Genomic DNA, 15586 nt, shown 5'->3' with positions numbered 1-15586 from the left:
GCAACACTCCCTTTGACAGTAGTGTGCTGTGGCAGAGTGGTAATGTCCCTCCCTATGAGCCAGTAGGTCAAGGTTCAAGTTCCACCTGTTCCAAAGGTTATCATAACATATCTCAATAGGTTGAGATAAAAGAACTACACTGTATGCCATCTAATATCTGATGCCAGAATAAAAGACAGGAGTTGTGGAGTGTAACTTCTACAATTTTGTATTCTGTTCCTGTGGACATAATAACCAACATGCCAAATGTCCTTTTGATCCTATTTTGGCCCTATCCATGGCATTTTGATGTAAATATAACTGAATCTTCAAGTCTCTTTGGACTTTCAATGTTTCTAGCTTTTCACAAAATGATAAAACTGAGTACTTTGTCAATTAAGTCTGCAGTGAAATCCAATTGCCACAGTTTTTTGGCAATTCACATTTACACTGCTCATGATACTGCTGAACATTGTATCATTGACACTATAGGCTTCTTTTTCATTATCCAAGTTGTTAACTAAGGAGGTGAATCATTGTGGATTAACAGAGATTCCACTGGGATACACATTGTACAGCTGTGACAATTAAAGCATCTGCCCAATAACTCTTCATTGATTCAGCAAATTTCTTTACCAGGTTAATAGTTTGTTTTTGATGTCATGTACAAACTCCTGCTGTGCTTTTCCGCACCACACTCTTGACTCTGATCTCCAGCATCTGCAGTCCTCACTTTCTCCTAGTCGACTTCATCAATTACCTTCTGGAAGGCTATATAAATATCACTCACACCCCATGCATTACATTATTCACCTCTTCCAAAAATTCACTTTCTTCATATGATTCACCATTTACCAGTTCCATGTAACCAGCTGAAAACCTTCAAGTCATGAACAAGAGATTTGGTAATAAAACTTTAGGCTAACGACTGTATTTTATTGTCTTCACTCATTTCACTTGTGTGCAATGTAAGGGAACTTTGGAAAATTATGCTAAACTTCCACTATTCTCTTATAACGACATGACATTCTCTTATAACAGTGGATGTTGCAAACATCCAAACATCCATAGGTTGTATCTTGCGTTTAATGGCATTGTTCATACCTAAAACGGACTCTGTAATTGTAGTATTTCAGAGCTAACAGAGCATATTAAAACTACATTATGATAGTGTAAAACTAGTAACATGCAACATTATATCCAAATGTCATAAAAAAACTGGATACTGCAGTTTTCACATATGGCCTTGTGCATTTCCAATTTCTCAGAAGGCAAAACTTACAACTCTTTAGCAAGATGAGGTCAGTGGGAAATTAAGAATATATTTTGCCTATTTTATAACTATGCAAGATCGATTTCCAGTCAGTTTCTATTTTTATTCTATTCATGTCATTATAAGAGAATAGTGCAAGTTTAGTATAATGTTCAATGTTCTGCAAAGTTACCTGAGATTGCATACAAGTGAGATGAGTGAAGACAATAAAATACAGTCATTACCTTAAAGTTTTATTACCAAATTTCTTATTCTTAACTTGAAGGTTTTCAGCTGGTTAAACAGAACTGGTAAATGGTGAATCATATGAAGAAAGTGAATTTTTGAAAAGAGGCAAATAGTGTGATGCATAGGGTTCGTGAATGTTATTTATATGGACACACAGAAGGCATTTGATGAAGTCTGCCATGTAGGAGTCTGTTGATGACATCAAAAGCAAACTACTGACCTGGTAAGGAAATTTGCTGAATCAATGAAGGGGTGTTGTGCTGGTACTTTAATTGCCTCAGACGCACGACTTGTATCCCAGTGGAATCTCCATTGATCCACAAATGTTCACCTCCTTTATTAACAGCTTGTAAGATAAGAAAGTTACAGGAAGCATTTATAAAGCAATAAAAGCATGTTGCTCTCACCTGTCCCACAGGCAGGAAGACCAACCATTTCTCATATCCTAACCCATTCCAAGGCCTGCTTTTGAGCTTCATGCTTTGCAGAGGAAAGACGTACAGCAATTTTCTCAATTAAAATTGATAGGAATAAAAATAAGTGCAAGATACTAAATAAAATTTGGATGTTACATAATCTTTCGAATTGAAAAGTTTGCCTGTGTTTTGTCATTTTGTACCACTATAGCAAATTATAGAAAATCTACAGGACGTTTTAAGTTATACAGTCTTTGACAACAACGGCATCTGAAAATTATTGTGTGGTTCTCGTATGCACAGTATTTGGACAGCAAATCTCAAAGAGCTATTGCTCCATACAATTTAACATTTAATAAACACTGTAACAATGAAGTAACATTCAATATTAAACAAATAAAATGTGTTTTGTCAGCAAGCAAATTTAAAACAGCAGCATGGAAATATTTACCTAGACCTGTTCATCAGTTAAAGGTTGAAGAACACATTTTATGTAATATTTATGCATAGATGTATACACATTAATTATGCATATTATCTCCTATTACATTGTTCCCAGGTATTGAAGGGTTCTGGATCATGTTATAGTTTAATTCTGCTGACAAGTCTGTGTATTTAAGGAAGCTGCTCAAATATTGCTCGGGAGTTTGGTCTAAACGGGTTCCAAAGTCAATTAGACTGTACGGGTGGAAAGTTTGAGGGAGGCTCCTCTCTGTTGGCTCAACAATCTTTCCAGTTTACACAAGGGTATCGACAGCAGGCATCCTTCCCCTTTTTGTCCATTTGGATTGTATCAAACAGCAATGAATCAGAAACAAAGTATAACTTCTGGAACAAAACTTTTACATCTAATCTCATCCTTTTAAAGCGTACTGTAAGTTTTTAATTTTATTATCAGAAGATTGATGATAGTATTACCCATGACAGGTATATAGTTTGCAACATGTTGCAGTACATGATTCAATGGGCTACGGATTATTTTTCAGTCAGCCAGTCCTTAATGTCATCGTTCAGGAAAATCTGGGAAAAAAAAATTCTCCCTGCATTGAGTCACACTCAGATTCCTCCAAAATCTTTTCACATCACACGCTTGTCCCTGTCAAATAGTACTGTCCAAGGTTTGGGGTTGACTGTTCCTAATTCTCCCCGTTTCCTCAACTCTCCTGTTGCTCTTTTCCCTTCCATCCGTAACATCATTAGAAAGAAATAGGCCATGCCTCTCTTCAGACATGCTTCACCAGTCAATAAGATCATTGATGAACTTCAACCTTCGATTTAAAAAGAGCAGATGTCTCCATGTCCTTCAATAACCATAAAGTCTATGCACCAAAAACCAGTGTCGTATTAAATTTGCTCAATAATGACGCACTCACAGCACGTGGGGGCAGAAGAGTCCATAAGATTCAAAATTCTCCAACTAAAAATTTTTTTCTTCGAAGTCCCAACTGACATCTTTTCCTGAGATTGTGACCAGTAATTTTACACCCCTCAGCCAGGGAAAGCATCCTCTAGCATCAACCATCACGTCCTTAAAGAATTTTATATCATTGAGTATACCTTCATTCTTTTAAACTCAAGGGAATTTGAAGGGCACATTTACTCACTTTGTTTGCCTTGCCCCACACAATCAATCTTTGCACTCCCCACACACAAGTTTATCCTTCCTTACTTAAGGAGCCAAAACTACACCCAGCACTCCAGGTCTGATCTCAAGGCCGTTATTCATTACGGCAAGACTTCTTATATTCCAATTTCTTTGTAGCTAAAGACTAATGTACCCTTTGCTCGCTAACATGCAAGTACAAATTTGTGATTTGTGTACAAAGACACCCAGGCCCTCTGAATACCAACACTTCCCAATCTCTTGCTTCTTAATAAGCATTCTGTTTTTCTATTACCTGTCAAAGTGGACAACTTCACATTTCTCCAAACTGCATTCCAACTGACAAGTCTATGCCCACTCATTTAAACCATCAATATATCTTTACAGACTTTGTACCCTTTTCAGAGCTTATTTTCCCAACTAACTTTTATAATCATCAGCACATTTAGAGGAATTACTTTTGATCCCCTCACCCAAGTCATCAAAACAGATTGTAAATAGATGTGACTCAGATACAATGCCTGCATTATCTCATGAGTTACAGTCAAACTGAAAATGACCTCTCTTCGGTTTAAAATACCTGTAGAGACCAATCACATGTCTAAAAACGTGAATTACCCAGTGACCTAGATAAAGAATCACATGACAAAATTCACATTTTAGGACTTTTACTGTAACAAACAAACTAAAATCAACACAAACAAAAATTTACTGAGTCCACTAACCTACAAATAAAAGTCCTTATCAACTTGGTTAAACAACTGAATATCCCATCCTATGTTCCTAATTGTTCCCCACCACACTCTGCAGAAATCTAATCTCGTGTTTACAAATTGCAATTTCCTGCCAGGTTTTTTGCAGGATCTCTTCTCCCTGCCTATCAGCAATCATTACAGTGTGTGTACACCTGTAGACTGTCAGCATCTCTTTCTTGTGCTCATGGACTTGACTGGTTATATTGCCCAGTAGATAGGCTGCATTTGTCACCATTTCAACAAGCAGTCAGTCAACGATATAATCTGTTCAGCCAGTTGTCTTTGTAAATGTCAGCCCTTGAGGAATATCAGTTGTGCTGCTTGTCAGGAAATCAATTCTTCTTAATTATAAATGTTTAATTAGATCTTTTCAGGTGGCAGAGCAACTATATAGCAATATCATAAATATTAACTAAATAATGCATTACTCATATCAACTGTATTAGTAACAGCTGTATGCATTCAGCAAACATTTTCCAAGGACATTTAAAATTCTAACAAAGAATAAAAATTTTGTCAAAAATTATTTTAAAACTTGTAATTTCTTTTTGTCCGACCAGGATAAAGATGAAATTCCGATATTAAAATGTCTTGAAGTACAGAAAGGAGGAAACAACATTGGTTGCATTCTGCTCTTAATTGCCATCCATTATTTAGTCAAAAATCATTCGAGGAGAGGACTAGACCTGATTTTGATGTTCTGACAAGCTTCCCACCACTCAATCCACACACTCTCTACAACAGTGGCGACATTGATAGATTATCAGGCTTCTATGTAATGTGGCTGCACTCCAGCAACTGTCTGCACCTCTCAAAAGCAAAGAAAAAGAGAGAGAGAGGGAAAACAAAACTATTCATCACATTTGGTTTGTTTTATAACAAAAACAAGAGCATAGGGAATGTCTTTGTTAGGCAAAGAATATGCTTGTGCTGAAAGTAAAAGGGTTCATCATACACCAAAATGTTGAAAAGTGAATAAAAAATGGCCCAAGTTTTCAAGTTTAGGGGAGACCAGTGTCTCACATTGCATTACTGATGTGCATCAGAAATTCCCAACATGTATACACCTGCAGCACCTAGGCAGGAAGTTCATGTTTCCAATTACCTTTTGCCATGTTCTAACTGTTCAGTGATTCCATTGACAGTGGTATCAGATGGTCAGAAGTACACAAACTTGGAAAATTGACAGCTGCATTTTAAAAAGGTCAATCAACTGAAGACAGATCTTAAGCAGTGTGTCATCAGTTCATGACACGAAAAAGGATATAGCTGTACTAAACGCATCCTGGACAACTGGCCTCCTTTTGCATTTATTATGACTGCATTACTCAAAAGCATTTTTAAGAAAGATCAAAATCTCATGCAATTTCTTGTGAGATGATATTATGGCTTTAAGAGGTGTATTGTCTTTTATTTAAAAAAGGACAATTGAGAAAGAGTTGCCGCATGGTCTGCTCCAAGCTAGTAAAAGTAAACAGCTTATGAGCCTTGGGGATTTTCTTTAAAAACAGATTGGAACAATAGAAGCAGCCTGAATGGGTGGAGTCAGGCTCCCACAGAACTAGGGTTTTCATTTAGCTTCCAACAGTTGTTGGGCTTTTGAAGTTGTCATGCATCTCTCTTGGCTACAGCTAAAAGCTCGAGTTCTGTCTCTTTGTCAGAATATCCTCCATGTTGTTTTCTCCTGGACTGGGGAAACATTGTATGTGAGATAATATATTTTACTGAATTTGCCTTTGCCAAGGGTGTGTTTATGAGATGATTTGGAATAGTTGGTGTTTAGTCGTTAAATAATCTATTATTCTATTAACTATTCCAACAGGCTATTCCAATTTTTCTTTCTTTTGTTTGTATTTTAACTCGAAGAAAGAATAAAAAGTGTGCTTTGCTTAAAGCTAAGGAGTTTGACCAACTAAATTACATCTGGAACAAAAGGACCTCACACATGCTTTTACTTATGAAAAAGTTAGCGTCTAGGCTATCTCCTTGATTGGTCTGGCCCATTATACTTGCTGAAAAGTAACCCATGGATATGCTGTAACAAAGTAAAATACTGAATGAAGGAAATGGCTGCAACTGCATTTTCCTGTATTAAACACTTTGGTTTTCAAATTTTAGCTGTGCAGGCTCAATAATTCAGAATCACAGAAATGTAATGACCCAGGGGAGACCATTTGGCCCATCACGTCTGTACCTTTTACATTACAAAGTGCCAATCTCCTGCCTTTTCTCAATATCTCTGCACACTATTTCTATTTAAATAATTATCTAATTCTCTCTCAAAAGCCCCACTCAACATTTCCAGGTGATGCATTTCAGATCCTAACTACTTAGCGTGGCCTCCCCTGGGTCATTACACTTCTGTGATTCTGAATTATTGAGCCTGCGCAGCTAAAATTTGAAAACCAAAGCATTTAAAACAGGAAAATGCAGTTGCAGTCATCTCCTTCATTCAGTATTTTACTTTGTTACAGCATATCCATGGGTTACTATCCACCTGATGAAGGAACAATGCTCCAAAAGCTAGTGTGCTTCCAACTAAACCTGTTGGACAATAACCTGGTGTTGTGCGATTTTTAACTAGTGTGGAAAAGTTTTTCTTTACATCATTCTTGCTTCTTTTGCACTTCACTTTAAATCTATCATCCCTTGTTCTTTTTGTTCTTTCCAAGTGGGAACAGCTTCTCCCTATTTTATCTCCCTCATGATTTTGAAAACCTTAAAATCTCCTGTCAGCCTTCTCTCCAAGGAGAACAGTCCCAACTTATTGAATCTATCCTTTGATTTACTGTGACAACAGATAAAATTATAAGACAAACAGTTGTACTGTTAAAAATAAACTCCTTTCATCTTCTATGAAGAAGTTATGATAATACTGCTTCCAAATAGCATTCATCGTTGCTGGCTTGAATGCAACAAAAGAAGAACAGTATAAATAGACAATGTGCATATTCTCTCAGATTTTTGTATTCCACTTCCCTCAGTGACCATTTCCATGAGGATACAATCCTCAAACACGTCTCAATCAATGAAATATCGTTGATATATAGTCAGCGCAGGAGCCAATTTTCTGGCAGCACAGTGCTACGAACAGTAATGTCAAAATGACTTGGTAATCTGTTTCTGAGATGACGATTGAAAGGTGATTATTGGTCAGGTCAGTAGGTATAACTCCCAAATCTTTTGAAGCAGGTCATAGGATTTTTTGAATAATCCACCTGAAAAGGTCTTTTCTTCATTAGTTCATTGGATAGCTGGTGCCTCTGCCAGCACAGCACTCCCTCAAGAACTAGAGGAGTGTCAGCCTGGACTATGTGCTGTAGTCTCACATGTGCCTTGCAGACTTGACTCTGAGACATGAGTACATTCTCATTTGATCAGGACAATAATGTGTTTATTTAGATAATGGAAAGCAACATGGACAATGAATAATTACAGTTAGAGACTGAGCAAATGACCATCTATTTCTTTGTTTCCCCCGCCTTTGCACGCTGGAGGAAAATTACATTACGATACAAGATCATGCTACAAAATTCTTGAAAAACTAAGTTAATTTAATACAGATGTATACATATGCTAACTGTTTCACATTTGTGTTGGGGAATTCGTTTTGAAAAATGTACTCACCAAGCCAAGGATCTGAAGAAAGGTAAAATGATAGAAGAAAAGAAGTCCTGTAGCAAGGAGGGCCCACCAAAAATCACCGAGTGGTTCGGGTTTGTACACACCTTTTAAAGCAAAAGAGAAGTTTGTTAAAAGTAAAATCAATCATTTCCTCAAAATGTTTCATTAGACTGTTCATTATGTGTGGCTTCTCATTGTAACAGATTTCAACCATTAGGCTGGTAATTCAAAACTTATCTAAAAGGGGCTCCCAGTGATGCCATTAGGCTTATTTAGCAGTTTCCTTTCCTAACAAACATTAGTGAACCAGATGGGTTTTTTCCAACAATCAGCAATGGTTACACTGAATTCAAATTCCCCCATCTGTCATGGCAGGCTTCAAACTCAGGTCCCCAGAACCTTTTCTGGGTCTCTGGATTAACAATCCAGCGATAATACCACTAGGCCATCACCTCCCCTAATTCAATTACCTGCTGTGACACTTAAAACTCCCTTCATTCAGACACAGCAGCAAATGGGCTCCAGAGCACAGAGGTTCTGGTGAAAGTGAAGGCAGACCTAGATCGAATTCAAAGCGAAGGAATTATAGCTGTTATTTGGACTTGAGACACAAGAACAAATTGTACTTTTGAAGATTTAAAAGAAACAAAATCTTTATTGCTCCAATGATTGTCAAGGAGGGGGTCAGAGGTTTCTTTAAAAGGACTGGAGAATTTTAATGAGTACATGAGGTCTGCTAGAAATTAAACAGACTAATCAGAAAGAAGAGAGTGGAGTTGAAATAAGAGTGGACAAAGTAACTGATGTAAAGGACAGCATGGCACAAAGAGCCAGATGTCTTGGCCTTGGAAACTAATGACTTAACAAAAAGAATCAAAAGGAGGAGCTATCACCTACTTCTCCAGAGGGAAACGGTTATTACTGTAGCTTTGGGAAGCAACACAATGCCAAATTGTGGTGTGCATTTTGCCAGATAGTGACAAAAACATGAGAGTTGTCCAAAGCACAGTAGATAATTCACTAAAGTTTTCAAGAGCAATAATAATTTCACAGATATGCATCATGCTATTGGACTGGTCACTGTTCCGTTTCAAGTACAACATTTGTGTTTTTTCTATTCCGGTCATAGAATTTATAGCAGGGACAGATTTTCTGATACTTTCAGATCCTTCAATTTTAAGCCAGCCTTAGAATCCATTTGCTCTGCTTTAATTGAAAAGGAGTTTCGTGACTTTGTTATTCTGTTAATAGCAATGTGAAGTAGTGATGGGATTTTTATGAGAATGATACTGGCTTGTAGAAATCATGCCTGATGCTTATTTTAAGATGTAAGCTGATGGCCATCTGCTTCAGGCATTAGTATCATCAGATTATCAGACACATTCAAATGTAGGCATATTCAGGCACCACGAGCTATAGCAGTGCACAGAATTTGGCTGTGAAAAGTAAATTTCAGAGGGCCTGGACAATGGACATTCTTCACCACCACCATTTGGGCTGACTCCTCGTCTTATTTTAAATTAAGTTTAAAAGATCTCTTTAGCAATCATCCTTTTTTTCCACAGGAAGAGTCAGCTAAAAGGACAGAATTTGCTATCATGCTACATTGTGGTGTTGAGTTATACCAGTTTACATCAACTTGCATCTGAGCTTCTTTAGAAATGGAGGCAATGCCTAGGTGGAATGAATCATTGCATCCTGACCACATGAATTTAACAGCTGTAATGCCACCCTGTTCAAATATAAAACAGAAGATACTTTAAACAGAGGTACATCAGTGTTAAATATTCTGAATCTAATGCAGCATTTTGCTCGGGTTCCATCGGATTCCCTTTTCACTCTCCCACAGAGACAACAATTTACTTCTCTCTCTAGGGAGAATTCCACGGAAAGTGGCACTAGGGAGAATCATGACCTTTTTAATTAGAGGGGAAAAAGTGAGAATGCTAACATTTGGAGCCTTTTTATTGAGTTAGAACCAAAATTCAGTGCCTCAATCCAAAGTCCTACTTCTCCCAGAGTTTGACTGCTAACTCACCCCATCTCAGTGCCCCTCTGACTTGTCGCACTAACAGCTAGGGCCACTGAGTATTTTGAGCAGGAAATAGAATTCATAGAGCCACAATTCCTAATAGTAACACTGGAACTGTTTTTAAGAAAAAGATATTCATGATCGGGATATGGGCATTATTAGAGGAGAAAGTGAGGACTGCAGATGCTGGAGATCAGAGCTGAAAATGTGTTGCTGGAAAAGCACAGCAGATCAGGCTGCTGCTGAAGGGCTTATGCCTGAAACATCAAATTTCCTGTTCCTTGGATGCTGCCTGATCTGCTGCGCTTTTCCAGCAACACATTTTCAGCTATGGACATTATTAACTAAGTTAACATTGTTTGCTACAGATGGTGGTGAACATCACTGAAAAGAAATGATTGAGACATAATTATTTACCAGGGCATTAAAGATAAAGAAGAGTAGCCTATTTGGTAATGGATGCCAGTAAGAGGAGACAAGAAAGAAGAAAATGAAGAGAAGGGGAAACAAGAGGTGAAAGGTAAGTAGGTCACCATGGAAAAGGGAGAAATGAATGATAGTGAAAACAAACAGGTAGCTGGCCATAATTTGAACGAGGTATGTCAGAGCAGAGGAAGAGGGTGGGTTGATAGAGAGGAAGAAGAATCTCAGCTTAACTCTCAAAGGAGACAAGTGGCATGTTGGATTGGAGAGGCGTGGGCAGGGATGGGAAGTTTATCTGGAAGAGAACTAACTGGAAAAGAAAACCACTATGTTAAAGGTGGATTAATGGGAAAGGTCATACATGTTCCTGTGAACTGGATAAAGAGGGATGCAGTACCTTGTAAATGGATAGGTGCATTATCAAATTCAGGAGAGTGATGAGAGGTATCTTTTGGTGAAACAATCATCTGGTAGTTCTGTTGAAAATTCAATTATTATCTCTCTTTACTCTCCACTAACATTGAAATACTGTTTATGATCAAAGTATGTAAAAACTAGAAATTATCATGGTGCAAAAAGAAGTTTCATACAATTTCGTCTCCTGAGATATTATCAATTTGACATCTTTAACATTTGAATATTTTGTACTTGCCTTACCTCAGGTGAACAATGTTATGTATACCTGCTGAATAAGTTCCAAAGTCTATTAACTACACATTTTCATATTCAGGGGTATGGGTATTTTGCCAGCTCTTCTGGAGCTGTGCCAGGTGATTTTAAACATATTGAACAGACTTGCTACTTCTCAAGGGCAAAACATAACATAAACAATGCACTTCAATACAACACAAGTAAAAACACTATTGTACCATCTTCTATCTCAGTAAGGTTTTGCGTGCTGCATTTGCAAACAATTCTTTTTGAGGTATTTTATTTAATTTATTTAGACTACACTTGCAGCCCATCTCTAGATTTATTTGGTCAAGGTGAGTTGGAGCTTATGACTTTTCATAAACCCAGCAGTGATGTGTCATGTAATGGAGAGAATATGATGAAGGCCAGGGCAATTTACAGGGACCAGATAACTCAAATGTTGTTCTTTCCAAAAAAAAGACATGGAAAATCTTGCCAGAGGATTCAGGATATCGGGTGGCTTGCTGTCTGTGATGCTTGATATGTTATTGGCAAATCTGCAATGATTTTGAAAGTCAAGACCAAGTGTGGTCTAACGATAAGATGAGGTTGAAGAAATAATTGGATAAGCTACATAAATTTTAATTCAATATTTATTTTGAAACCACAATTCTATTTTAATATATAGTATTTATAAAATCTATTGATTTTACATTATTTCTACTGAAATAGCAAAAGCATTTGAGTACTGGAGAAGTATATTTGGTGAGGTCATCTGAGCTGTTCTGCAGTATAACCAAAGAAGGGGAATGCAAAAATGAGGTACTACTGTATCACCTCTGGTGAGATGATGCAATTACAAGATGACAAGTTTTCAAAGGCCATTTGCAACGCAAATGGGGACATATGGATTAGAGTGGTGCTGGAAAAGCACAGCAGTTCAGGCAGCATCTGAGAAGCAGGAAAATCAACATTTCGGGCAGAAGCCCTTCATCAGGAATGGGGACATAGCAATTTATAATGGAAATAAATCTTACAACAAAAAAACAGAAAGAGGAAGAAAGATTTCATTGAAAATTAAATGTTATCTTGAGATTGTAAATACTGTTAGTATTGAATAGGCTGGTGTTCTTCACATTAAAAAGGAAAATGCCTAATGGAAGTCTTTACATTGCTATACTGGTTCGATATGGTACATATATAGGACATAAATGTGAAGACAATCAATAATAGGGGATGCAAGAGAAACCTCTTTATCCAGAAAATGATTAGAATGTAGAACTCAGTAGTAGGATTGTGGTTATATTTTCTCATGTCTTTGTAGAGCTGCAGACCTCTGTTGGATTGCTCCAAGCTTATGGGTAAATACTGCTGTGATTTACCACTGCCTGCTGAAGAATGGCTGACCACCAAACTGCCACAGTCTTGCTGCCTGCCATCAGGAACATTGGGAGGATTTATAGGTTGATCATCAACCAGTTGGCCGTGTTACTCAGTGTACTTTCAGTGGCCAACAAGTCCAGGCATGGGACTTGATCCCAGAACTGGCCCAAAGAGAGAGCTAATGTCACAAGCACTGTAACATAAAATCTCCTTTTGAAAAAGTAACTGAGGCAAACTGCATATATACACTTAAGGACAAAGCAAGAGGAGAGTTACATTTATGGATTTAGTTTAAAAAAAAGATGCTGGGTGGTTCATGTGTAGCATAAACACAAGGCGACCAACTGAAATAACTTTCTATATTGTACAATGTATGAGAAAACTTTTCTCACATTTCTACTTACAATAATGAATACAACAATTATTGCTCATCATTAAAAAGTTGGAGGTGAATCTTACAAGAAACTAAAAGTCATAAATTAAAGCATTAAAAAGCCATGCATTACATGTGTTTTGCAAACAAATTAAATTAAAAGAAGAATGTAAAAGGTTTCTAATGTGTGGAAATGCGAGCTACAATATAAACAAACTGCTTGTACCTTATGGTGCACTAACAATAGAAAACCTTCAAGAGCAAGTTTAAAACAGGATTCTCCCAACCCAACATCCGAGTGAAGAATTCTGACAAGTACCTACTCATCCTGTATTCAGCATGGCAATTTTTAAAGACAAATTAATCATGGGATAGAGGCAGTGAGCATTTATTGCCCAACTGTAATTGCTCTCAAAATAAGGTGATGGTGAACCCTTTCTTGAGCCCATTACATTAACTGGGTGCAGAGTACAATTGGGGAGTAACTTTCAGGATTTTGACTAAACATCTATGAAAAAAAGACAGCGTGAACTCAAATCATGAAACTCCAAAGAAAGTACCAACTTCAACTTGTGTGTAAAGTTGTCTATTTTTATGTTTTAACCAGAGAAGATAGGTTTGAATTCATAATGTAGTAAACTTTAATGGCAACACAATCTCACAGACATCAAATAGCATAAGCAGCAAGTGATACACAGTGATAAGTAATTCCGCAACAATATAAAAACAGGATAGGTTCCGCAGTCCTATGGCATCATGTCATGAAGGCTGGTGGATAATTAGACAATGGAAGAAAAGACTCCACAAATATCCCCGGCCTCAATCCCTGGGAAATCCATCATGTCCAGGACATTTCCAACAATCTTCAGCCACAGGTGCCAAGACCTCTCTAGAATTTAAAAGTTCACAGGACAATGTGATCGAAGTCTCCAAGATATTAATAGGAAAATGCAGGGCAGATAAACTATTCTTGGTTGGAGATTCTAGAACAAGCGGAAATAGCCTGGAATTAAGGCCAGACCATTCAGGAGAGATGTTTCAAAGCAGTTCTTAACATAAAGGGTGGTAGATATTTGGAACTCACTTCCACAAATGACAGTGGATGCTGTATTATTTTTAAATCAAGAGATTTTATTTTGTGTTCATCAAAGGGATCAAGGGATATGGACCAAAGACAGGTAAATAGAGTTAAGCCACAGATCAGCCATGATTTCAGTGAATGGCGGGGTGGGCTTAAAGGCTGTATGCTCTAGAACCTGCCATGCTTCTAGCTACTTAAGGGTTTACAAAGAAATTCAAGTTGAATCGTTGGCTTTCCACATGCATACTTCACGTGGATAAATTATGAGTCTCAAATGCAACATTAACATTGTTTAATGGCGGATAGGAAATAATGCCCAATCACAATCAACAACCTCTTCTTATCAACCAAAAACAGTCCAGTCTGCCTAATGTGCACATGCAAGAAAATATGTAGAAAACACTTTGTAATCTTACTAGATATGCAAGATAGCTTACAAAGAAAGTGAAATGGCTACCTGTGAGCTAGCCAGCATTTGTGCAAATTAGGCTAATCAATTGTTGGATGATAGAGTTTATTACTTGCCTGCCATTGGTCCTGCACAAGTTTGTTATGAAAGAGAATAATTGTGTTTTTTTTAATCTGAAGAACTAAGACTCAACGTCCATGCCAAGATCTGTTATTCAAAAAAAACAGAAACCCAGAACAACGGTTCAGAGAAAAGCCTCCCCTGATGCCTACTTTACAGACACTGTTGGATATTCTGCTGCTTCACATAACGGGTCATGGTCTGATTACATGATCCATCAACAATAAGTTATTGTTATCCTGAATTAATCCATTTACAATTGTTGGAAGTACTTACAGCTCTAGTGGCTCTTCAAACTACTGCACATCACAAACACGTTACACAGAAAAGTTACAATTGTGAATTTAGACTTTTGAAATAAGACCATAAGAAATAGGAATGGAAGTAAGGCCATTCGGCCCATCAAGTCAACTCCACCATTCAATCATGGCTGATGGGCACTTCAATGCTACTCACCTGCACTCCCTCCATATTCCTTATTTCCTTGAGAGATTAAGAATTTATCAATCTTTGCCTTGAAGACATGTAACATCCCAGCCTCCACTGCAGTGAATTCCACAGGCCCACCACTCACTGCTGAAGAAATGTTTCATTTCCGTTCAAAATTGACCCCCTCTAATTCTAAGGCTGACCCATGAGGCCTAGTATCCCACCCTGACAAAAACAATTTCCCAGCATCCACCCTTTCTAAGCCATGCATTATCTTGTCAGTTTCTATTAGATCTCCCCTCAACCTTCTGAACTCTAACTCATACAATCCCAGGATCCTCAGCAGTTCATCATATGTTAGGCCTAAATGAGCACACCCTGATTGTTTACTCGTACATATACACAGGTTAATTTTGTCAGACCTTGAAATGCTTTAGTAGAATCATCAACCCACATATTTCACATCAAGTACAGAAAAATGTTTTTCACACCAGTTTTGTGATGAACACAGCTGCCCATGTCCTAACCTGCAGACAAAACTATACATCCAGGATCCAATACTTGCTGACCAAGACCAGTTTTAAGAAACAGAATTTTAAAATTCTCATCCGGATTTTAAAATTTCCAACCCCCAAATCATCAAACACCCATTCATTCATTTGGCTCTCCTTATTTCTGTAACCTTTTCCACCGTGCAACTGAAATCTCAGAGCTCTGCCAATTCTGGCCTATTTAGCAGGTCTTATTTTAAGCCCTTCATCATTGGCGGTCATGTCTTCAGTTGTTTAGGCCACAAACTCTGGAATTCCTTTGAACTCTCCACCA

At 37.6% G+C, this 15586-nt stretch overlaps 1 protein-coding gene across 1 annotated transcript in view; it reads right to left on the bottom strand.

Moving 5' to 3' along the window:
- The window catches only part of LOC132820396 (transmembrane protein 164-like), a 131047-nt gene that overhangs the window by 12882 nt on the left and 102579 nt on the right, over window positions 1-15586 (bottom strand). Inside the window, exon 5 of the mRNA XM_060832483.1 lies at window positions 7882-7982. Within this exon, the coding sequence (XP_060688466.1) occupies window positions 7882-7982 (101 nt within the window). The remainder of the gene's footprint in view (window positions 1-7881; window positions 7983-15586) is intronic.

The sequence above is a fragment of the Hemiscyllium ocellatum genome, chromosome 11 (assembly GCF_020745735.1).
Source record: "Hemiscyllium ocellatum isolate sHemOce1 chromosome 11, sHemOce1.pat.X.cur, whole genome shotgun sequence".
NCBI lineage: Eukaryota > Metazoa > Chordata > Chondrichthyes > Orectolobiformes > Hemiscylliidae > Hemiscyllium > Hemiscyllium ocellatum.
Note: the sequence above shows the minus strand (reverse complement) of the source record. Positions and strands in the feature narration are given on the sequence as shown.